Genomic DNA, 24,413 nt, shown 5'->3' with positions numbered 1-24,413 from the left:
TGCTCTTCCTCTTTCGACTTGGCCCTCTTCTCTCTTTCCTGTTTAAGAAGGCTAGCATGGGGGCTGGGGATATAGCCTAGTGGCAAGAGTGCCTGCCTTGGATACAAGAGGCCCTAGGTTCGATTCCCCAGCACCACATATACAGAAAACGGCCAGAAGCGGCGCTGTGGCTCAAGTGGCAGAGTGCTAGCCTTGAGCGGGAAGAAGCCAGGGACAGTGCTCAGGCCCTGAGTTCAAGGCCCAGGACTGGCAAAAAAAAAAAAAAAAAAAAAAAAAAAGAAGGCTAGCATGAAGCACTCTGAAAAAAAAATCAGGGAAGTTGGACAGCATCCTGCCTCCTACTGGAGGTTCTGGACACAGCCACATACCTCAGGTCCATCTGAGGGCCTCTGAGAGAATTCAGGCTGGATTCAAAGTATCTGGTGTGTGCTCTTCAATCACATAAATTGGCCAAGGCCCAACTCTGGACAGCTGACACAGCGGAGTTAGCCAGCAGAATCCTCCAGCTCATTACTGGTCCACAGCATAACAATGATCACATCATCATCATTGTTATTACCTTTGATGACAAAGACACCCTGGGGACTTCTGTCTGAAATGAACTGCTTCTTGGCCAATCCTGACTCTCCAGAGTGACTTTCTTACAGAATTAAAGGATCATGAAGTTGAAAGTGGCCCACAGAGATCATCTGTTCTGGCTTCCCGGCTTCCAACAGGACTAACCTTTACAGAGTAGCTGCTACAGAGGAGGAAAGAAAATGGAATCACACTTACTTTTATATGTTATTCTTGTGATAGTATCTCTGTTGAGCATTCGATTAAGAAATGGGTTGGATGAATCAGAAACCTAAGGGAGGAAAGAAAGAAAGTCATAGTAATGGGGCAGCACTTTTCCAGAATAAACATCATCATGCATTCATGTGTTCATTCATATCGACTGAATGTCATCCCGTGCCAGGGGTCAGAGAACTCTCAGTCTAAAGGAAGTTGGTAAACGTGTGATTCTATAATAGAGTGTGGGGAAGGCTAGGCTAGGGTCACAAGTGAGGCGATGTTAGAGGAAGACTACCTACTACCTGATGAGCTTAGGGAGCTTGTTTTAAGAACACCTAAGTTGTTCTGAAAGCATGGGTAGAGTTAGCAAAGTGACTTGGTGGCAGACCTTGCAGGAGGAGGAAAGGCAAGGAAAAGCATTCTGTGAAGAGAACCTGTTCCTACATGGATACAGGGGACTTAGAAGCAGGCCTTCTCATGCAAGTATTTCAGAGTAGTTGCAGCTGAGAGTGTGGGTGAAAGACAGTTTATGAGGCTAGAGTAAGGCAGGCAGAGGCAATCTCCTATCAGGCCTTGCATGTCATGTTAGGATATTTAAATGTTATTCTGTAGGAATGGGGGAAACCGCAAAGGTTTTTGAGCAAAGGCTGAGGAGTCACATGTTAGGAAAGGATTATGAATCTGTGTAGAGAATGGAGAGAAAGAACTATCCAGGACAGAGATACCAGGTGAGGAGAAAGCACTTTAAGATGTAATACAGAAGTGGACATCAGTGGCTCACACTTGTAATCCTAGCTACTCAGGAGGCTGAGATCTGAGGATTATGGTTCATAGGAACCTGGGCAGGAAAGTCTATGAGATTCTTATCTGCACTAAACTACCCCCCCCACACCAAAAAAAAAAAAAAAAAGCCAGAAGTGGAGCTGCAGCTCAAGTGGTAGAGCACGAGTTTTGAGCAGAAAGGCTCAGAGACAGTGCCCAGGCCCTGAAATCTAGCCCCAGGACTGGCACATTAAAAACAAAACAAAAGATGGAAATGTAGCTATGGCTCAAATGGTAGTATGCCAGCCTTGAGCAAAAAAACTAAGGAGTGGCACTCAGGCCCTGAGTTCAAGCCCCAGTACTAGCACATACACACACACACACACACACACACACACACACACACACACACAATAACATATAACCTTGTGTACCACTGCTCATTATTATATGACTGGAATACATCCTAAGTCATATCATCCATCCATCCATCCACCTACCCATCCAATAAATATTTACTGAATGCCTATGATGGGCCAAAATGTTATATTAGAGATTTGGGGATGAGTTCCCATTTTAGGCTTATGCATAGACATCTCCAAATTCCTCTGTTAGGAGAAGAATCTAAGTTGTAAGAGGCTTAGATCCAAGGGACTACTGTGGGTTAAATCACGATATGATCCCACATACTATGTACAGTTGTCTGAAGATTTTCTCCTTTACTCAGCCTTTCCTGAGCCCCACTGTTCATCCTAGTCACTTCCCTCCTACCTTGCTTAGCTCAGCTCAGCTCAGCTCAGCTCTGCAATTTACGCCCCAGCTGCTAATCGGATGTTGTGACACATCCACATTTTCAATCTGATTTATTCTGAGGGTTGGAAAAAAATGTAACAGATGATTATTACTGTTAGATAAGCAACAGGTAATTTTAGTTTGGAGAAAGCATGGGCTGTTTATTTTCCCTCCATCTGTCTTGCTTTTTCACAGAGTTTCCTGAGTGTACTGCAAGCCATACAATCAAGGAGAGTTTAGGGTATGACAGTGCTCAGTGGAAGGAAAAAATGCACCCCAAACACATTATTCTGTTCTTTCCTGGAAACATCCACAGTGGCATGCTCTTTAGCATTTAAAAGACAGCTGCTCATGCTGATGCTGAATCGTGAGAGAAGAGGGGAGGATTAGTGTCCTGTCAGATGAGGAACTTGCTCTGGCCTTGAACTGCCAGGTGCCATGGGTACCTGTTATCTGGTGAATCTGAGAAACCTTAGTGGTGAGATCAACCCCTTTTGAACTGATTAAAAATAATTGAAATTTTTTTCAAAGTGCACACATGATTTGTGGGCACTGGTGTGCTGGCTGCGTGGGTGAGAGGATAAAGCATGTACTTGGTATAAGTGAGCGTAAGTGGGAAGTTAATGGTGTGTGATTGAGCAGCAATTACTGGTGAATTTCAGTTCCCCGTGGTCACTGGAAGAATGGGAGATTAGCTGAGGACAGAGGGAAATAAAACAGACAGATAAACAAGACTCTCTGACTTTTAGCCCCTCCATGTCTTCGTCTTCTCTTGGCTCAAGTAATGTCTCTCAGGCTAAACCTCCTGTTTTGCCTGGTCCAGTTTACAGGGAGCTAGGAGCAGGAGTCAGGAAGATCATTTCTGGTATCAGTGCCTAGGAGAGTGTGGGCTTGTAGTCCCTGCCCAATCGGAATTTTGATATGAGTGAATGACAAGTCACAGCCTGGGAGAACTCTCTGTGGATATGATTATCTGTTGAGTTGATTAGATGGAACAAAGAGTGAGATGCTCTGGTTTATTTTGAGACCAAGGCTGTTCAGAAAGAACTAAAGTATCCTCAGGGGCCAAAGTGGCCTGAGAAGAGGCAGCTACTGCTCACTGCCTCTATACCAGCCTCAGGCTCTGGGATATGAGTTCCTGCCAACAACCTGGACCCATAAGCCTGATTTTGCTGACAATCGAGGGAGTGAGTGCTCCTGTAAGATTTTGCGAAACATGCCGGTTGTTTGCTGTCGAGGAAGTTTGCCTACCCAGTGGTCTATCAGTCACTCAGTCTCCTGGAACGTCCCAGAACTTCCTGGATTGATGCTTGCAGATGCAGGAAATTTTCAGCAAAGTGAGGGAAAGTCAGGGGCTGAGCCTGAGCCATCCTTAGGAATTTTGAGGGGACCAGGCAGTCTGGCCTGGTAGAAGGAACTTGGGGAATGTTGGCGTTGGGGAAGCCATTGGAGGAGGTGACTCTGGGACACATTTGACCATATGTGACAAGTCCCAGGCTTTACATCAAGGAGCATGAGCCAGGCTGAAAGCACTGATTGGCTACCAATTTCATAACTGAGGCTCCACACCGCAGTCAGGTCAGTAGGGGATGTTCTGGCACATTGTTTTCTGTCTTCTTGCCCTTGGTTGTTCCCTCTAGCTCTCTTGAGTAAGATGGAATATGCAGTGGGAATAAAGTCATGAGTATGTAGTGGGAATACTAAAATCAGGCAGCACTTGGGTCTGTTCATGGGCTGGGCTATTAATTACAAGCTGCATGACCTATTTCTTACAGGAAGTTAGGAGAAGGCGAGTCTATGAGGTGGGAAGGACTGGATAGGACTAAAAGTCTGCTGCACAGGGTCAACTTTGGGATCCAGGAGTGATCTAGGGGCCTATACTCTCTTAAAACTCCTTGGTGGTAAAGAGCTGGGGATAGATCTCATCTGATAGAACACTTGCCTAATATGCATGCTCTGGTTGGGAGGCTTTCTACAGTGACCTAAAACCGCCCCAAGGGCTTGTCCAGTGACTTCTCACAGAAGAACTTCCACACCTTGCTTTTTGTCTTTTGTAACCACTCCCTTTCCCCCTCCTTCTCTCCTCTCTCTCCCCCTCCTTCTCTCTCTCCTCTCCCTCTCTCTTCCCTCCAATTAGAAAGGAAATCTTTCTCTCTTTCTCTCTTTTATATTTAAGAACTTGCTTATCAGCTTCACTTGACAGCTGCCAGAATATTTAAGGCAAATTTTGCTGGCTGGAGATTTTCTTTTTTTGTTAAGATTGTGGCCTGGTAGGGAGCCTAAAAGGCCGCCAAGTCAGCGTGGGTGGTTGTGTCTTATTGCCCTACAGTGCTTGTCAGAAGGCCTGAAAGTGAGACTGGAAGTATGATGTGATGGGGGAGGGGACAGGTGTAGGAACATTGGATGAGTTGCTTAGTGTCCTGTCTGCAGGGTGGCGGTGGGGGCTGGTGGAGGTCTCACATTTCCTTTGTTTGCCCAGGTGGACAAATGAAGGACAAGCTTCATTAGGTAGCATCAGTGGGCTACCTGGATCTTGATGTGATTCCACCCCTTGGATTCCAATGTGCTGGGTGGGACTTGAAGCCCATCCCTGTACTCAGCTCCAGTTTCTCTCTTGGACAAAAGTTGCCTGAACTCTGAACCTTGAAGCCCTGATACTCTAAGATGGAACCTGTCATTTTGCTTTTTTACGTTATTGCAAGGCACTGGACTTCCCATGACTTTCACCAACATACAAGATAGGAGATCCTACAGCTTTGTCAGGCATGAAATATGAATCAACAAAATTTTGGTACTTGGGTTTGGGCTTATTTTGGTACTTAGGGCCTTATGCTCTTGCTTATTGTTCCACCACCTGAGCCACACCTTCCCTTTTGGCTTTTTGCTGGTTAATTGGAGATAAGAGTCTTGGGATTCATTTGCCTGGCTTGGCTTTGCACTGTGATTCTCACCTCTCAGCATCCTGAGTAGGTGGGACTACAGGTGTGAGCCACTGGCACTAGGTTCCTTTTGTTATTGTTAAACCCAACAGAGACTGTAAATTGATATTCCGATTGAGACTGGAGTGGCCAGAAGAGAAGAGAATCAAAAGACTTACTTTGATAAATATAGAAACTACCACCAATCCATTTGGACTCTTTGCAGCTTCTGTGACATTGGTGTATAACTCGTGGTTATAGTGGATGAGCTGTACCTGTCGGGAAGGAAGAACAAGAAATGAGAAGAGCCTCCAGCATGCAAGGCTGTGGAGCACACTACATACTCTTACACCAGGACGAACTGCAAAGTAAATGGAAGAACAGCTCGGAAGTCAAGGGATTTCAGAAGGATTTACAAGCATCTATATGTAGTAAAATACACACACACACACACACACATTTCAGAAGGATTTGCAAGCATCTATACAGAGTAAAGTGCACACACACACACACACACACACACACACACACACACACACGAAAATACCCATATATATTTGCAAATGTTTTCTTGTAACAGACCTGTTAATAAGCTCAGCGTCCAGCTGGTTCTGTGTCCCTCCCAGGACATTTCCTCTAAAGTGTGTGTAAAGTGAATGTTCCTTATTAGGGATGGAACAGCCCTGCAGGGGTGGATGTGCTCTCCCACTGTACCAACAGCTATCACTGGCAGCTGGAGTAACTCTTCCTGACAGCTCTGATGTGGGCTGGGAGCTGGGATGGGTAGGTCCTCAGCCAGGCAGGTCTGGGAGGAGGCTGGCTTGTCTACAGGCTGTGGTGGTTCTGATGGAGGGAAGGGGCCTGGCAGCTTCCTGGGTCTCCTCATAAGTTAGCCTACACAGAGCATCTGGCTATGCAGGCCTTCGCTTCTTCCTCTTCCTCTTCCTGCAAGGACCAAGATGCTGGTGTCGCATATGGTGAAGGGGCAGAATGAGTCCTGGATTCCGACTCTAGTGGTTCTAGGTTTCCCTTTACTAAGTTTTGAAAGAGTCCTTTTGTAAGTTGTAAAAATCAAGTATGTATGTTCAGACTAAGTCACCATCAGTTTTTAGGCATATGATCAAGTGACTCTCACATCACTGAGCTCTGCTGCTTCCTGTGAAAAATAGGTATGTATTTCAGAGTCATGGCTTAAAAATAGTTCCTTTCCTTTCTTTTCCTTTCCTTCCCTTCTCTTCCCTTTCTCCATGACTTGAAATCACTGTGTAACTCAAGCTTGCTGTCCTGCTGCCTCTGTTTCCTGCATTCTGAGATTTACAGATGTATACCACCATGCCTGGCCTTAGACTTTTTATTTTAACAATAGAGAAGTACAATTTCATAACAAATCTAACAATGTAGATAAAAAGACAATCCCCTTATAACTCCGTATGCCAATTCTGAGTATATGTATACTCATATATATATATATATATATATATATATATATATATATATATACTTTCAGACATTTTTGTGCTTATAAATCACACATGTGTGTATATATATGCAGGCTTGCACATATACACACAGGGCTTCAAAGCAATAGAATGACTTATAACTCTGATTAGCAACCTGACTTTTGAAATGAGAAGACTGGTTTGTGGCTATATATTTTTTCTTTTCTTATTTATTTATGTTTTGTGGATACTAAGGTTTAAACTCAAGGCTTTGAGCTTTTTAGGCAGGTGTTCCACCACCGAGCCACATCTCTGACCCTTTTTTTTTGTGCTGGTTATTTTTGAGATAGCATCTCACTTCCAGCCTGAGAGCTCCTCCACTGAAATCCTCCAGTTTTTCACTTCCCCTCATAGCTGTGAATCACAGGCATGCACCACCACACTCAAATTCTCTTGTTGAGGGCAAGTCTTGTGGAATTTTCTGTCTAGACTTGTCTGGAATGATCCTTCCAATCTCAGTCTCATACATAGCTAGAATAACAGGAGTGAGCCACTGGGTCTATCAATTGTTTGAAAAGATTTCTCCTATATGTGCCCAGGCTGGCCTTGAGCTGTGATCCTCTTCATCTAAGCCTCCCAAGCGGGTAGGATTTGTGGCTATCTTCGTGTGTGTGTGTGTGTGTGTGTGTGTGTGTGTATGTGTGTATGTATGTGTGTGTATGTGTATGTGTAGGTCCTGAGGTTTGAACTTAGGGTCTGGGAGCTGTTTCTGAGTTCAAGGATAGTGTTCTACCACTTTGAACCAGAGCTTCACTTCTGGCTTTTTCGGGGTTAATTGGAGGTACTTTCCTGCCCAGGCTGGCCTTGAACTGTGATCCTCTTCATCTCAGCCACCTGAGTAGCTAGGATTACAGACATGAGCCACCAGTATCCGGCTATCTTTTTAAGTTAATTCTTTCTAACTCTTTTTTTTGGCCAGTCCTGGGCCTTGAACTCAGGGCCTGAGCACTGCCCCTGGCTTCTTTTTGCTCAAGGCTAGCACTCTGCCACTTGAGCCACAGCACCACTTCTGGCTGTTTTCTGTATATGTGGTGCTGGGGAATCGAACCCAGGGCCTCCTGTGTATGAGGCAGGCACTCTTGCCACTAGGCCATATCCCCAGCCCTCTTTCTAACTCTTAACTCACAATAATAACCTACTGTGTATGAACACTCTCTAACATACCTAACTGTGTTTCTGGCTTTCATGTGATTTTTTTTTCTTTCCTTTTCCTTCTTTTGTCTCTTGCAAACAATGTTACAGCAAGTGTATCATATATCTTTCTGTAATGGTGTTAGCACTTTCCAAGGCTGATTTGAGAATCTAATAAGGTGGTGCATGTAAAAGTGATTTGTGATTCTCAAAGAATAAGAGAGGATTCATCATTGCCTGCATTGCTTTGAAAAGGAAGTGGAATTTTAAAAGTATAGAAAGCACTTGCTTTTTCTTGAACTTGAGAGGGAAACCACCATCTCACACCGTGGTCTACATGTCCCCTGGGCACCCAGATTGCCCAGATGCTTTGAAAGCTCCCCTCCACCCTCATGTTCATCTCCAATTCTGTTCTAATTGATTTTAGGTGCAACTTGGGTGCTGCATTTGTTAAGAGCTCCCCAGCTTGAGAGTTAGTGGCTGGAGCTGACACCATGTGGAGCAGAAGCAATGGGCCTCCATAGCCCCACCAGCGCCCACTCAGGGAGATGGTGCCTTGAACCCCGAGGCTTCCCTGAGCATCTTGCATCCTGGAGCATCTCACAGAGGAGGCACATGCTGTTTGCTAGTCATGTGGTTTCCTTTTGGCTTATTGTGTTGTTTATTACTGACATACTTTGCCAATGAAGACAAATGGTTCCACTGCCAGCTGCTCTGCCCCCGAGAAGGCCAGCCACCTGGGCAGGGGCGGGTGAAGAGCTTTGCCTGTGCAGGAACTCTACCTGGACTGTGTGTAATCATCCTCACGCTGGTTCCCCATGCAACCAGGATTTCCCGCAGGTGGCACAGCACTGCCGCAGGAAGGAGGCAGGAGTGGTACCTTCTTTCCAGTGCTCAGAAAGCTTTCTACTGAGGACAAGATGTATGCTGCTGGCTGCTAGGTCCTCCCATGGGACCCAGGGGGTCTACAAAAGCCACCTGGGGACAGGCCAGGGCTTTGGAGACATGCCTTGTCACTACAGCGCACTCTCCCTGCACACTTGAGCAGGAAGTGGTAGGCAATCCAGTAGAATGATTCTCTCCTCCCACTCAAAATGCCAGCAAAAGACAGGGAGAAGTTCCTGCACTAGGAGCTGCCCATCGTGGGAAGGTATCAGCTCTGAAAGCTAAATGGGGGCTAGTGTGTATTTGGTGAGGCGCTGTTTTTGCTGGTACTTGGGTTTGAACTCAGGGCCTTGTGCAGTGAGCACTCTACCACTTAAACCATACTCAACTTTTTGGCTTTAGGTTATTTTTCAAATGGTATCTTATGCTTTCTCTTTCCCAGGATTAGCTTCAGACTGAAATCCTCCTAGCTACGCCTCCTGTGTAGCTGGGATTGAAGACCCCAGCTGCACAGAGCATTCTGATTTGGGCATTGAGATGGGGGTCTGGCTAACTCTCTACTTGGGCTGGCCTCCAGCTACGATCCTCTAATCTCTACCTCCTGGGTAGCTAAAATTATAAGTGTACATTACCATTCAGCCTCTTCTAGTCCTTTCAACACTGTTTTTTTTTTTTTTTTTTTTTTTTTTTAAAACACCACATAGTTAACTCACATATGTTTGATTCTAGTTAACACTTAGGTCCTGAGTGCCCTCCGGATGATAGACCCTTTCCTCTATATTCCATATCACTGAGGAGCTTACCCCCCGCCCCATTTGCTCCTGAAACAAAGGGTGACACGGAGGCACAGAGAGTTTAAACGACTCTTCTGAGGTCACCCAGCCAAAGAGTCACAGGTTCATTCAGTTCACAGCGATAGGCTCATTTCACTTTTCTTCAAGAAAGTAAAGAGAAAATGCAGATGTGCTATATTGGTGGGGGGTAAGGGGAAGGCGGGATGTGGGGGGGATCGCATTTCAGCAGGGTTTTTCTTTTCTTTTTTTTTCTTTCCAGAACAATGATGTAGGCTAGAGTTTATTTATAGAAAGTTATTAGCGAGTTTGTCTGGATGTGTAAGAGCACACACAGTCTGCAGAGAGGAGCCCCATGTGATATTTACCAACCCCCACAGTCTCACCCCAGGGTTCAGCAATTATCACCTGCTCTGTCTGGTGATGCTGACTTCCTGACTCTTAAGATATGTGTGCTCTTGGAGCCCCAACAGGGAACCAAGTGCTCATCATTGCATTGATGGGAGACCCCCCCCCCCCCCCCAAAGCAGTCCAGCTAACGCTGAGACCTAGAAAGCCAGACGGAAGGCCATTTCTCTCCCAGAAGAGGACAAAATTGGATTTTCCAAGTGGGCTGCTTTTGTCCGTAGAGTCTGCAGATTGCACAAATGCAACCTGTTTGGATGCAGATGATGCTGGGGAATGCAAGGCTAGTGTTTCCTTGGATTTTTGTGTCTCGTCTGCTCTGTGCTTCAGTTTCTTCATTTGGAACAGGAGATGTTCAGACTATTCTTATTACTTTTTTTGGTATGGCTGGAGTTTGAACTTGTGCTTTCTAGGCAAGCAGTCTACTATGATTGCCACATAGCACACATAGCAGCCCCTTTTGCTTTATTTTTCAAATGACGTCCCCTGCTGTTTGCATGAGGCTGGTCTGGAAACCAGATTCTGCTATGTGTGCTAGGCCCAGCTTTGTGTTTTTTGTTTTTTTTTTTTAAACTCACTTTTATTGTATTGACCTCTAAATGTGATTCTCTCATCTCCATGTCTCACATAGCTGAGATTATAGGTGTGCACTATTCTGCTAGGCTCTTGTTCAGATCTCTCTCCCCCTCTCTCTTTCTGTCAAATAGTTATTAAATAGGTATTTCAGAGCTGATAAAGATTCTTGTTTTAATGAATGGAGACACATAATATCATATGGCTCTTTTCAATTAAGACAAGGATCATTTTCCTACTTCTGTTCTCAGCAAGACTTTTACCCAGGGGCTGGGGATATGGCTTAGTGGCAAGAGTGCCTGCCTCATATACATGAGGCCCTGGGTTTGATTCCCCAGCACCACATATACAGAAAATGGCCAGAAGTGGCGCTGTGGCTCAAGTGGCAGAGTGCTAGCCTTGAGCAAAAAGAAGCCAGGGACAGTGCTCAGGCCCTGAGTCCAAGCCCCAGGACTGGCCAAAAAAAAAAAAAAGACTTTTACCCACAAAAATGTTGAAGGCAAGATAAATTTACCAATATATTTTGACAGAGTTTGAGGTTAGCATGTTAGCCAGTGTCTCTTATAATCATTTATGCAAGAAGCCTAAATGCATGTTAACTAATGAAAGATAACATCGCATTCAAAATATGTTATGACAATCAAGTAGTTGGTGAGTTTTTATGCTTGGGTTGACCTTGGAACTCTAATCCTCCTGACCTTAACCTCTCATGTGGCTGGGGTAACAGATATCAGCCACCAAGGCCCCAATCATAGTTCTCTTTTCCTACTTCATTCAACCAGCATACTAATTCCATTGAAATAGTTCCCCAAAAGGAACCTACCTTCAATTCCTGATATTAAATTCTAATTTTAATTTTGAGGTAAGGTCTAACTTTTTGATCAGTTTGGTTTGGATTGTGGTCTTCCTATTTTATATATCCTGCTGTAGTGGGGATGGCAGGCACATTCAGAAAAAAAAGGAAACCTGGGTGTGTTTGAGTATGCCTGTCAGCCCAGCTCCTGCAGGAAGTATAAAATAAGAGAAATATGCTAGCTTGCTCCACATAAACACTGTCCATGAGTATCTACTATGAGATGGAATAAAGAGATTACAACACTGAGAGTCAAAGGGACTGGATTTATTTTTCCCCAGAGGAGGGGTGTTGGGTAGCAGGCTGGATTTAATCTCTTGGCCTCAAATAAACCTCTTGCCTCAGCCTCCTGAGGAGGCAGGACTAGACGAACTCACCACCATGTCTGGCTAGGGGGCTGGACGATAAATGGCACGTCTGCCATCTTGGCGAGTTACAGCCATTTTAGACCTTGAGGTGTTTTTGTGGAAAACACGTAGGTTTTTAAGTACAGGGTTTTGTGATTCTTCCAACAATGAAGCAAGCCTTGGTGGGGAGGATAGGAGTTTCCTGCTGAGCTTCCCTCAAAGTAAATTGAATTGCACTGAATTGAAACCAAATATTTAAACCAACGGTTCAGTAGGCAGCGTGTTTACGTCTGGGTTGTGCATGGGTAACGACGGGGCCAGGGTGGTTGTGTAAACAGAGCAGAGGCTTGGCAGGGACTGCAGCCCTGTGTGATTTTTTTTTTTCTTCTTCTTCTTCTTTTTCTTCTTCTTCTTTTTTTTTTTTTTTGCCTTTTCCATTTGCTAGTGATTAAACAAACCAAAGGCAAAGAAACCATGGCCTCTCCAATCTAAAAATTGCTGGCCAAGTCTTCATCCATGGATCCTTCCAGCATATACTTACTTGTGTTTTCTCTGTGCCAAGCCAGGTGTTGGACATATAGAGATGGAAAAGTGAAAGTACAGTAGAGGCAGAGGGAGACACATGTGCAAGGACCCTGTGGTATCATGGAGGATGCTGATGAGTGAGAGGCAAAGGCTGAAGACTAGCAGGTAAAGAGGGTTGATGTAGGATGACCCAGGAGAAAGAGGGAGTATGAATCATAGCAAACTTGGAGACTGAGAATGTTACCTTTATCTGGAAGCTGGTGGCTCATGCCTCTCATCCTAGCTTCTCAACGAGCTAAATAGCTAAAGATTACTGTTCAAAGTCAGCCTGGATAGAAAACTCCATAAGACTCTTCTTTCCAATTAACTACCACCACTACCAACCACCCCCCACCCCCCCCCCCGACGTAGATCTGTGGCCCAAGTGGTAGAGCACCATCCTTGAGCAAAAAAAATCCAAAGGACAGAGCCCAGGCCCTCAGTTCAAACTTCAGTACCAACACTGAGAAAAAAAGAATATTGCCTTTTCTTAAGAACAATGAAGGTACAAGAAATGTACCCAAGGCCTAACATATGAAACTGTAACCTCTCTGTACATCACTTTGACAACAAATAAGAAAAAAAAAAGAACAATGAAGGTCATCAGAAGTTTGAAGATGGAGAGAAAGATGTATATGGGGAGATAGGGGTTGGTGATGACATCAGGCTGACTTTTGGGACAGACTATGGAACCAAAACCTATAGGGAGAAGGAAACCTTGACCTCTCACTATGGTGTCTGTAACTCTTCAGAAGTCACATGACCAGTGTCAGCCACCAACTCTGTTCTTGCTGTTTCAAGTTCACTCTTGCTCTTCATGGGTTATGCGCCCAAACCAGAATCCTCATCACCTGGACTCTTGCATGACACTTGACAAGTTTAAAGCAATTTGAATATCTGCCTAGCTATATGAATCATAAAAGACATCACAGATTAGTGATTTTTTTTCTTATTAAGAAATGAATAAGAAAACTACCTATCAGTGCAGATTTCAGGAAACAGGAGACATTCAGACAGGCATCTGAAAAACTAGAGGGAGTATCCAGGACTTTAAAAGATGAGTACTAAGCACCAGACAGTGCTTGGTAATCACACACACACACACACACACACACACTCACACACACACACACACATTAGCTTATTGCAAGGAATACCACACAGGTCATTTTAATTATTAGGAAATAAATGGCAAAAAAAATACCAAGAAAATTCCCATCCATATGTAGACAGAGTGCAAAAAAGCCATTATCCAGAAATGAATTTAGATGACATGGGCAACCATATTGATTCTGGTACATTAGTACAATTTGAAAATGAAGCCAAATGCCAGCAGATGGTTGACATACCCCTTGGAGGAAGAGAAAAGGGATTGTGAGCAGTGATGGAAGGACTTAGGGGCTAAGGTAAGGCTGTCTCAGAGCCTTTCCCTGCTCCCAGCCAGTGAAACTCCTGGGTCTGGACCAGACACTGTGTGTGTGGCTTCATTGTGTGTCATGCACTGTATGGCTTTCAGATTACACCAGTGCTTCCATCCTGACGACAATCCCTATATCCCACACATGTGTTAACTATAGAACAACCATTACTCATCACAGCCCTGGTGGTGGTGGTGGTGGTGGTGGTGGTGGTGGTGGTGGTGGTGTGTGTGTGTGTGTGTGTGCATGTGTGTGTGTGTTGGTCCTGCCACTCAGACTGCTAGGAAAGTCCATGTCTGTTTCCTTCTGTGTAACTTGGGAAGGAATGTCAGAGTTCTCATGCTCTGCAATTTCATGAAGGTAGCAGCAGGAAGCCAGGGTGCCCTGTGGGTGGTGATGTCTATTCTGCTGCACCCCCGTGGGCTCTGATTCTGTGGTGGGCAAAGCCAGGTCCCGCCTCCTCCCATAGGTTTTGTTTTACAGGAGAATCCTGTGATCCGGTTACCAAGAGCTGAGTGGAGGCTGACAGTGGTGAACTGAGGCAAAGTAGAATGGCTCCTTCTGTACTGTGGGGAAGCCCAGATGGTGGCCTTGTCCCAGGCTCCCAAAATATCCTCCAAGAGGGAAACAGAGGCAGCATTGTGCTGACAGCATTTGGGAACAGGCGTGTGGGCAGTCTATATTAAGACATCAGATCCATTCCAAGTCTTATCTGTGAGCATGTGGCAACACCAGGGCTTTCCTTGGAAACCAGTGGGCAGATCCCCAATTTTCCAGTATTTTCTTTTTATCCCTGTAGCCCTGGGCCATTCACCAAGCAAAGGCTTTACCTCAAATGTCATGCCTCTCTTTTGCAACACTGTCATTTACCAGTGAAATTGGGTCAGCTCGGGGAGGTCTTCACTACAGCCAGAGTTCTGTGCCATTCACAAGATGAGAGGAGACACTGTGGTTTCCATCCACGGAGAGGCAGTACCCATTCTGTGCCAAGCCCTGCGCCATTTTGGAAATTCCAAAATGGAGACCCAGACTTGGCTTCAAGGAATTTACAGTGCCAAGAGGGAGAAAAGTGGCACACTCATGGAGAGCTTTGTAATTAATGATGCATCTTCAAACAGGGCCCATACACTAGTTCTGCTGAGCTCGTAACTCTACAACGTGTGGCCTGTCCCCTACAGGGCTCTGGCTTCTCCCTGCATGAACCTCAGAACTGCACACATTTTGGACTTGGCCTGTGTTGTCTTTGCCTGGAAGACTACTTCAATTTTTTTCTTTTGTACTGCAATTTCTGTCACCTGAAAACCCCTCTTAAATAGCCATCTCCTCCAGATTGGCCTTCTGGATTTGATCTCTCTCTCTCTCTCTCTCTCTCTCTCTCTCTCTCTCTCTCTCTCTCTCTCTCTCTCTCTCTGTCTCTCTCTGTCTCTATAAGCACATTCTATCCCTACAGAGGGGTTTCACTGGGATATTTTCATCCATGCATACAGTGAATTCCAATCAAATATAAATAACCCTCTCTAACTCTTATTCTATAATTTCCCCTTCTTAAAATAGGGTCTCTATGTAGCCCAAGTTGGTGCCTCAGCCTCCCCAGTGCTGAGATTATAGGCATGTAACATCCTGCCCAGCCTTTCTTCCATTTGAATTTCTTAAAACTACTAAGATCTGAGTTTTACTCAGCATTAAATCTCAACTTCTCTGTGTTTATAGCAATTTCAGAAAATAGTGCTGAGCTAGAAAGCTGACCCAGGCTCTGCACTGAATGACTGACTCAGAGCGTGAGTTAAACCTTAAATTTTCTGATGAGAATGATACCATAACTTCCTCAATTGTAAGAATTCTGTACTCTCCTTCCTTCCTTCCTTCCTTCCTTCCTTCCTTCCTTCCTTCCTTCCTTCCTTCCTTCCTTCCTTCTTTCCTTCCTTCCTTCCTTCCTTCCTTCCTTCCTTCCTTCCTTCCTTCCTTCCTTCCTTCCTTCCTTCCTTCCTTCCTTCCTTCCTTCCTTCGTTGTCAGTTGTGGGGCTTGAACTCAGGGCTTGGGTGCTGTCCCTGTGCTATATTTTGCTTATGGCTAGTGCTCTACCTCTTAGAGCCACAGTTCTTCTTCTGGATTTGGTGATAAGAGTCTCATGCACTTTCCTGCTGAGGCTGGCTTCAAATTGGGATCCTCAGCTCTCAAGCTTCCTGAGTAGCTAGGACTAGAGGCATGAGCCACCAGTGCTTGGTTAGGATTTTGTAAGTTAACATAGGAGAAACACCTAGCACATACCAGATGAGTAACAGACACTCCAGAATCTGAAATTATCCTCTGCTCACATTTTGTATTAGCCACCCCCCCCATACACCTAATTCCACAAACCACCACTACCATTATCCCTTCAGCTCATGTTCTTGATTACCTTTCCTCCAACACACACACACACACACACACACACACACACACACACACACACACACGGCAGCACTATGATGTGTGTGTTGTTATGCCCAAGTTGTGAGAAGACCACCAAGAAGACCACTGAGAGCCAGACGTTCCGAAATGCAAAAGCAAGGCTTTATTCAGGCGAGCTGCAGATCAGGCCTCATCCTACCCACCGACACAGCGGAGGTTAGGAGGAAGGCCCTGAGCTGAGATTTCACAGAACTTAAAAAGGCAAAAAACCAAGTTACAGCAATCAGGTGTTCAAGCAAGATTAGGATACGGGTACAAATCTGATTGGCTTAGGACTCGAGTCATTCCAGGGAGGTTAGAGTTAAGCATTCCCAGGCGGTTAGAGTTAAGCAGGGAGTTTCCTGATGCTTGTCCTGCTAGCCGGGATAATTGGTGGCCTGGGTTACTCAAAGTTTTAACAGACAACAAAACGGGGGCTGCATGAAAATGGGGTTTACTTTAACTCGTGTGTGTGTGTGTGTGTGTGTGTGTGTGTGTGTGTGTGTGTGTGTGCTGGAGCTTGAACTCAGGATCTGAGTTCAAGCCCTTACTCAAGGCTGGTGTTCTACCATTTGAGCCACAGCTGTACTTTCTGTGTGGTTTGGGTGGTTAGTAGGAGATAAGAATCCCATGGACATTCCTGTTTGGGCTGGCTTTGAACTTTGATCCTCAGATCTCAGCCTCCTGAGTAGCTTGGGTTATAGGTATAAGCCACCAGTCCCTAGCAGCACCATGAGATTTTATAATCAGTCTCAGCACAGCCCAAGCCAAGCTCCTTTGTTGCCATCCTGAACTTTGCTTGGAACATCTCCTCCTTCTGCATCCCTTATTTCAACTCAGTGTCCTCTAGCCTCTGCATCTGCCCACCTGGAGACTTGTTTTCATTCTTCATAGGATTCCATTAGTCTCTAGGTCCTGTGGCTTTCCTTAATGTACCTAGCAATTCTTGTAATTGTTCCTGTTTGTTTTGTTCTCAGTGCTGCTGTTTTGGTTCAGAACCTCAGCTGATCTTGCCTGAATGACTGTGTTGGTTGCTTACAACCCATCCCACAACGCTTCAAACCAGTCGCTTTGCCATCATCATTGAGATAGCTAAGTCTAGACATTTACTCCCAGCCTAGGGATCCTTCTCAATCACCTCACTCTCCTTCGGGAAGGAAAGGTCTTGACTCTTTTTCCGTGACCCCAAAGACCCTTCATGAACCCCAGTCTTACCTTTCACTTCCCTGCTCTAGCTACCAGCTACACTTAGGCAATGCAGATTCCTGGCCATACATGTTTGGGTACACATCTGTCTGTTTGAACACATTTGCTTCCTCCACCAGAAATGCCCTTTATCTTCTGGCGAACTCTTACTCATCCTTAAAGCCAGGCTGAAGCTTTGCCTCTCAGTGTACACCCATAGCATGCCCTATGCTGTTTCCTGGCCTGATGCTTTGCGTATAGAAATAGCACCCCAATAGAAGAAGAGCTGCTTGAGGGCAGAGGTCATTACTCCAGGACTTTCATTAAAAAAGAGGCCTGTTGTAGGAGCCAAGTACGCTTGGTGGCTTCTAGTGAATGTTTTATCTCCTTTACAAAGCACAACTACCACGGGGAGGAAAAGCAACCCTCTTGACTTAGGAAAATAAATGACCTGACAGGCCTTAAAACTGTAAAACCATCCACCAAGCGCTTTACTGTTTGTTCGCATCTAACTTTTTCTTCTCTGTGGGCGTGACACAAATGAATGCATTTCATTCATTTCCTAACACCTTTGGGGGACGGGGGGTGGGTGGGGGGGAGGGCTGGGGTACACAGTTAACGATACAGTGCAGCACGTTTTGATTTGTTTGTATTTTTCTCTTCCCACAGACATATATAGAGCAGCCTCGGAAGAAGTATGACTATTGGAGCAGATGCTATTATCTGCATTTTATTAATTAATCCATACATCTACCTGTCATTCTTCCTTTTCTATGGCCTTCCTCCCAGTGGGATGGCGTGCTTGTGCTGTTGGTAAATTGGCACTATAAATCTGGCAAGACCACCTTTAATTCCAGTAGTTCACTGCACGCTTTATCACGCGGCTGTGGTCTCAGGTTTGAAGTCAGTTAAAAAGATTAATACCATTTAATACTAGCCAGAAGGAAGATGCCAGAAATCTGTTTAAGGTCTCGTTATTCATGTCTTCATTTCTTTTGTGCATGTATTGTGATAAGCATAGCCATTCTTTTTAGGCGATTGCTAATAACTACTTAAAATGATTAAGGTAACTGGTTATTTCCTGTAAGAAAATTGCTCTGCTGTCATTAACATGGAATTAGCACGGTTGCCTTTCATCTCCAGCACACAGCCTTTGCCCTCACATGGCTTAAATAAACAGAGAGCTGAGAGTTTATCCACAAAAGACCAGTCACAAAGTTGGGTGCTGGTGACTCACATATGTAATCCTAGCTTTTCAGAAGACTGAGATCTGAGGATCAAGGTGTGAAGCCAGTCTGGGCAAAAGAGTCCACAAGACTCTTATCTCCAGTTAACCAGCCGGAAAACCAGTTAAACCAGTTAAACCAGTTAAAAAAGCTGGAAGTGGAACTGTGGTTCAAGTGGTAGAGTGTCAGCCTTGAGTGAAAAAGACAAATGAGAGCACGAGGTCCTGAGTTCAAGTCCCAATACTGGCAACCTCCTTTCCCCCACTCCCCCAAAAAGATAAACTTCAAACAGGCAAGTGGCTAAAAAGGAAGCTTTGCATAGGATATTGCCTATGAGGCAGCTGCTAGGAGGGGGTGCATGGCCACTTGCTTGCCAAAGTGCTGGACCTGCCCTGGGATTGGGGAGGATATACATGACATTCACGTCTGGAACATCCCCCACCCCGTGGGAATCTGGAGGGGCACACACAGGCACTGTGATCGTTGTGCCTGTCCTAAGTATTGTGGTAAGTCAGTGATGGCTGATTATGAGATGGGCCACAGCTACTCCAAGTGGACTCTGAGAACCCAGGGCTACACGTTTCTGTGTGAGTACTTATTTTCATTTATGTTGTGTGTATGCGTAGGAGTGGAATTGCTGCTTATTTTCTCGAGGAATGGTCAAACTGTTTTCCTGTGGGGTACTTCCTCTGAGCGAGCACTTTCTTGTGGCAGCACTGAGTTAAAGATTCACATACAACCCAGTGGTTTTGGATGACAAACTCCCAGACACAGGAGGAGACCAAAGGAACTGTTTTCCTCCTGATCTCAACCTCTCTACTGGCATGCAGCTGGTGATGATCGTAGCTGGGATACCACGCCCAGTTATTCCTTTATATGAGGTCGCACAAAATTTTTGCCTTGGCTGACCTCCAGCTGTGACCTTCCTGTTCTTCCTCCTGAGTAGCAGGCACGAGGCCCTGATGGCTGGCCCTGATTTAGGTATTCATGAGGGGCACACACATTTAAAAAGATTCCTTACCTCTTGGTCTTTTTGCCCTGACTGAAAACCCACAGGGGAAGTTAAGGAGAGGATGAACAGCCCTTTAGCAAGAATATATGATGATTGCCTCAGCCTGACTGGTCAGGGGATTTCATGTAAAAACCAGGAACTGTGGAAGTTGTTAACAATGGAGCTGCCTCAGAGACAGGTGATTATTGAGACAGTGCAATAGGAATGGCTTAATGCAGTCAGGAGAAATGGCAGGGAAAGCTGTGGGTAGGTCCTCCTGAGAGACAGGCCCAGGGCCACAACATGGACACTTCTCCATTAAACCATTTAAGATAATATGAAGGTTCTTCCAAGTTTCCTACCTCTGTCTTTATCTTAACTAGCAAGGCAAGGTCACTGGTACAGTAAGCCCTCTCCCTCCCCAGGTAACTGAATGACTTAGAGTGAAGAGGGGAGGGAGAAGAATTGCCTGTGGATGAAGAGCTGTGTGAGTGAATTAAGATTTTCCAGTTCGTGACTTCATTCATTCACTCCTAAAAGCAAGCATACTCCTTTCTTGTATCCTGTGAGGAATTGAAGATAGACAAGACATAGTCCCTCTCTGTCTCCTCCCAGTGTGTACCACTTATCGACATTGGATAATACAAAGACAGGGAACTCAAACATAAGTCAAGGTGAAGACTAAGTTACACACAAGAATCCTGTAGTAACATTGTTAGAATGCAGGCTCAAATCCCTTTTCTGTGGCAGGGCCTGAGGGTGTATTCCTACAAGATCTGAGGCGAAGTCCATATTAGTTACTTCTGTATAGCGTCAACCCAAACACTCTAGAAGAAATATTTATTTGGCTTACATGTTCAGAGGGTTTAGCCAATGATTGCTTGGCCCAGCATGCTTGGGTAGAACATCATGGTGGCTGGAGTGTGTGGCAGGAGCTTCTTTTATCTCAAGGCAGACAAGAGTGGGGGAAGGATGAACAGCTGGTGTAGCTTTTTTTTTTTGTCGGTTGTGAGGCTTGACCTCTGGACACTGTCCCTGAGCTCTTCAGCTCAAGGTTAGTGCTCTACCCTTGAGCTACAGCGACACTTTCAGTTTTATAGTGGTTAATTGGAGATAAGAGTCTCAAGGACTTTCCTGCCTGGGCTGGCTTTAAGCCTTGATCCTCAGATCTCAGCCTCCTAAATAGCTAGGATTACAGGTGTGAGCCACTAGCACCCGGCAGCAGGTGTAACTTTCAACAGCATGCTTGCCCTCAGCAACTTAGCTCTTCAGCTAGGCCTTGCCTCCTGAAGTTTCCAGCACCACTCAAAAGAGCACCATCAGCTGGGGACCAAGGGTTTCAAGTACAAGCAGGTGAGGGATTTTTCTATCTTCAAATCACAAATATTCTGCTTTTGGTCCCCAAAGGTTCCTGGCGTTCTCATGCAAAATTCACTTAGTCCATTTTCAAGAGCAGACAAAGTCTTAACAGCTGCAGAATTATTGAAAAGTTGAAGCTCAAAGTTTCCTTTGAGACTCAAGGCAAATTCAGCCATGAGCTAAGAATATCAGTTATACACTCCCAAAGTAGAGTGGCAGAGGGTGAATATTCATATTCCAAAAGGAAGGGACAGGATGTAGACAGGGGGAATGGGACCAAAGCAAGATCAGAACCCAACATGGCAAACATTATACTCTGTGGCTTCGTGTCCAGTACCCAAGGCTCATGATGCTATTACGTAAGCTCCCCCCTGCCCCGAAGATTTGGGCTGCCCCATCTCAGTGGTTTTCCCTTTTCAGCACACATGGTGTCTCTCTTGTCTTGACTTCCCTGTTGCCTGTGTCCTTCCTCAGTATACATTCCATGTTCTTGACATCTTCAACATCCTAGGGTCCCTGTTGTAGCCTCAGAGCTTCATGCAATGTTGAGTCAGGGGCTACCTGGCTACCTGTAAGGATCTTAACCCAGCCTCCCTGACTTAGTGTTGAAATGTGGGTGGAAGCTGCAAAGACTCTGTAAAGCTCACATTCTGCATGCTTCCCAAACCAACATTTTACCAGCAATGTCAAAATCTGCCATAGGCACCAGCAGGATGGTAAAAGGAATGCAACCCACTTGAATAATGGAGATCAGTGGAGATCAAGCAATGGGAGTATGTGGTGAAGAAGGCCATTTGCTATCATTTATCTTCAACCTATTTTTTTTCAGTCTTAATCTGCCCAGAGGGTGAGATTACTGGCTTGGGAAACAGGAAAGGCTGGGTGTGATTGGAAAAAGCTTTGCCTCCTCTTTAGTTGGGTGATCTTGGGTAAGTGATTCCAGTTTTCTGAACCTCAGCTTTACTGATCTACAAAAATGAGTTTAGTAAAGGATTGTTGGGATGACTGATTGAAATGTAGGGGACAGGCAGAGCACAGGATCCAGCCTGCCCGGGTGCCCAGTAAATGCATTTCCTTTTCTCTTTGCTCCAATGGGCATCAACTCATTACTGCTGCCAATGGGACTGATTTCAGTAAGTTCAAGGGGAACCAGTCTTAGCCAAGCATGGCATTGGTTGGTATAAGTTAGGCCTTCTCCTCTTTGGCACTGTAGGCAATTTGGGTGGTGGGGGCTGACCTGCGTACTGTAAGATGTTTAGCAGCAATCTTCCTATCTAAATGCCAGCATTCCCACCCCTCCATCACAACCACCTAGACTGCCTCTGGATATTACCACACATCAGACATGATGGAGGAAGACAAGTTGTGGCTGCCAAACTCTAGGACTATAAATACCACTACCAGCACTGCATCCTGATGACAGCTAGAAACACGAATCAGCTCCTTCTCTCCAGGCATGGACAACTATATCTGTGTGTGTGTGTGTGTGTGTGTGTGTGTGTGTGTGTGTGTGTGTCTGTGCCAGTACTGGGGCTTGAACTCAGGACCTTGAACACTCACTGGGCTTTTTCATTCGCATCTGGCATTCTACCAATTGAACCACAGCTCTACTTTCATCTTTTTGGTGGCTCATTGGAGATAAGAGCCTCACGGACATTCCTGCCTGGGCTGGGCTTCAAACTACAACCCTTATTATCTCATCCTCCTCAGTAGCTCCGATTATAGGCTTGAGCCACCTGCACCCAGTGAAAGACTATTTTTTTTTTTTTGCAGAGTTCCACCTGGTAATGAATGTTCTTGCAGCTCAGATCATCAAACAGCCAGTTCTGCAAGTAGGGCCTGCTGAGGGGTCTCTGCAGGACATATAGCTAGACAGCCAGATGGATAAGAGGAGAGGCTGGGTGGATTTATGTGGTGAGTATTCTGAAAGCTGGACCAAGGCACAAGGTGAACCTGTTGGCAAAATAAAAGGTCCCTTTGCCACCCCTAGAGAGTTGGGATTTATCTCAGGGGATATTGTTTGGTTGACAAGAATGATTGTGTAGAGTGTGTTGTTTATATGAACATAATGCACTCAGGGCTTCAGGCAGAAGGTGGGTTTTATAAATCAGCAGATAAAGTAAAATAAATGCATTGGGCTAAATAGTATTGCTCCCTGGATAAAGGTGAAAGGGGATGGTGAAATATAGTTACTCACAGTGCAGGAAAGGGAGTTCAGTACGCTCCTTGGATTCTCCCTTAAACAATCATTTCTTTCCACCACCCAAAAGCTCCCTCATCCTGTTGCTCCTCAAACTGTGTTTTCTTCTTCTTTTTTTTTTCTATGAGAAATGTCTTCAATGTTCTATAAACCTCAGAAAACAGGAACTTGTCATCCTAATACAAACAATCCAAAGTAAAGACAGGGAAGCGAGGCACTGTCAGCTGATGTCTTTCATCCTTGCTACTCAGGAGGCTGAGATCTGAGAATCATGGTTCAAAGTCAGCCTGGGTAGTGAAGTCTATGAGATTCATCTCTAATTAACTAGCAAAAAGCTGAGAGTAGAGCTGCGGCTCAAGCAGTAGAACAACAGCATTGAGTGAAAAAGCCAAGTAAGGCCCTGAATTCAAACACCACACTCCTCCTACCCCTGGCCCTGCACACACAATGGAAAGGCAATATCTTTATGATAAAAGTGAGAAGAACCCACATATTCACGGAGTCGATCGTTGCTGTGTGCTCAATACATCCATCATCCCACTTGATCCATGCAAAAATCCTGGGAATGGCTGGCCACCAATGGGTCAGGCCTGTGATCCTAGCCACCAAGAAGGCTGAAATCTGAGGATCACAGTTTGAAGCTAGCCTAGGCAGGAACATCTGTGAGATGCTTATCTCCAATTTATCATCCCCACCATTCCCTCCCCAACCCCCAACCACCGCCAGTAACAACAAAACAGCCAGATACTGATGGGCTCATACCTATAGTCCTAGTTACTCAGAAGGCTGAGATCTGAGGATAACAATTTGAAGCCATCTGGGCCAGAAACGTCTGTGTGTGGCTCAAGTAGTAAAGCACTAACCTTGAGGGCAAAAGCTATAGGACAGTGCCCCAGGTCCTGTCCAAGTCCCAGAACTGGCACAAAAATGGAAAGAATCCTGAGCACAGTTAGTTCCCAAACTTATCTGCTCCAAGGACCCACTGTGTATGCTAATGACAAATCCAGACATCTTCACCTCTCCTTGGACCCATTGCACTGGACTCGCAGGGAAAACACAACAAATTGTTTTCTTAAAGCATCACTTCAGGGGTTTCTAACAATCAGACTAGTTTATAAAACACTTCATTACACTCTAATCCATCATCATTGAGTCATGAATGTGGAGGCTCTGGGCTTTGCCTCACCCCTAATTCTAAACCCTTTATGTGGCTTCACTCTGTCTCCTTAGAGATGACAAGTCCAATTAAACCTCCGATGACATGGGCTTAGAAATCTGTCTCTGCTTTGCATATCAGCTCCTTAGAGTT

At 45.2% G+C, this 24,413-nt stretch overlaps 1 protein-coding gene across 1 annotated transcript in view; it reads right to left on the bottom strand.

Moving 5' to 3' along the window:
- Ca10 (carbonic anhydrase 10) overlaps positions 1-24,413 on the bottom strand; it is a 443,665-nt gene that overhangs the window by 15,925 nt on the left and 403,327 nt on the right. Inside the window, exons 5-6 of the mRNA XM_048366537.1 lie at positions 5,426-5,521; positions 775-847 (exon numbers count right to left, since the gene is read on the bottom strand). Coding sequence (XP_048222494.1) covers positions 775-847; positions 5,426-5,521 — 169 coding nt within the window. The remainder of the gene's footprint in view (positions 1-774; positions 848-5,425; positions 5,522-24,413) is intronic.

Source organism: Perognathus longimembris, chromosome 17 (genome assembly GCF_023159225.1).
Source record: "Perognathus longimembris pacificus isolate PPM17 chromosome 17, ASM2315922v1, whole genome shotgun sequence".
Lineage (NCBI taxonomy): Eukaryota > Metazoa > Chordata > Mammalia > Rodentia > Heteromyidae > Perognathus > Perognathus longimembris.
This window is presented reverse-complemented; position numbering and strand designations above follow the sequence as displayed.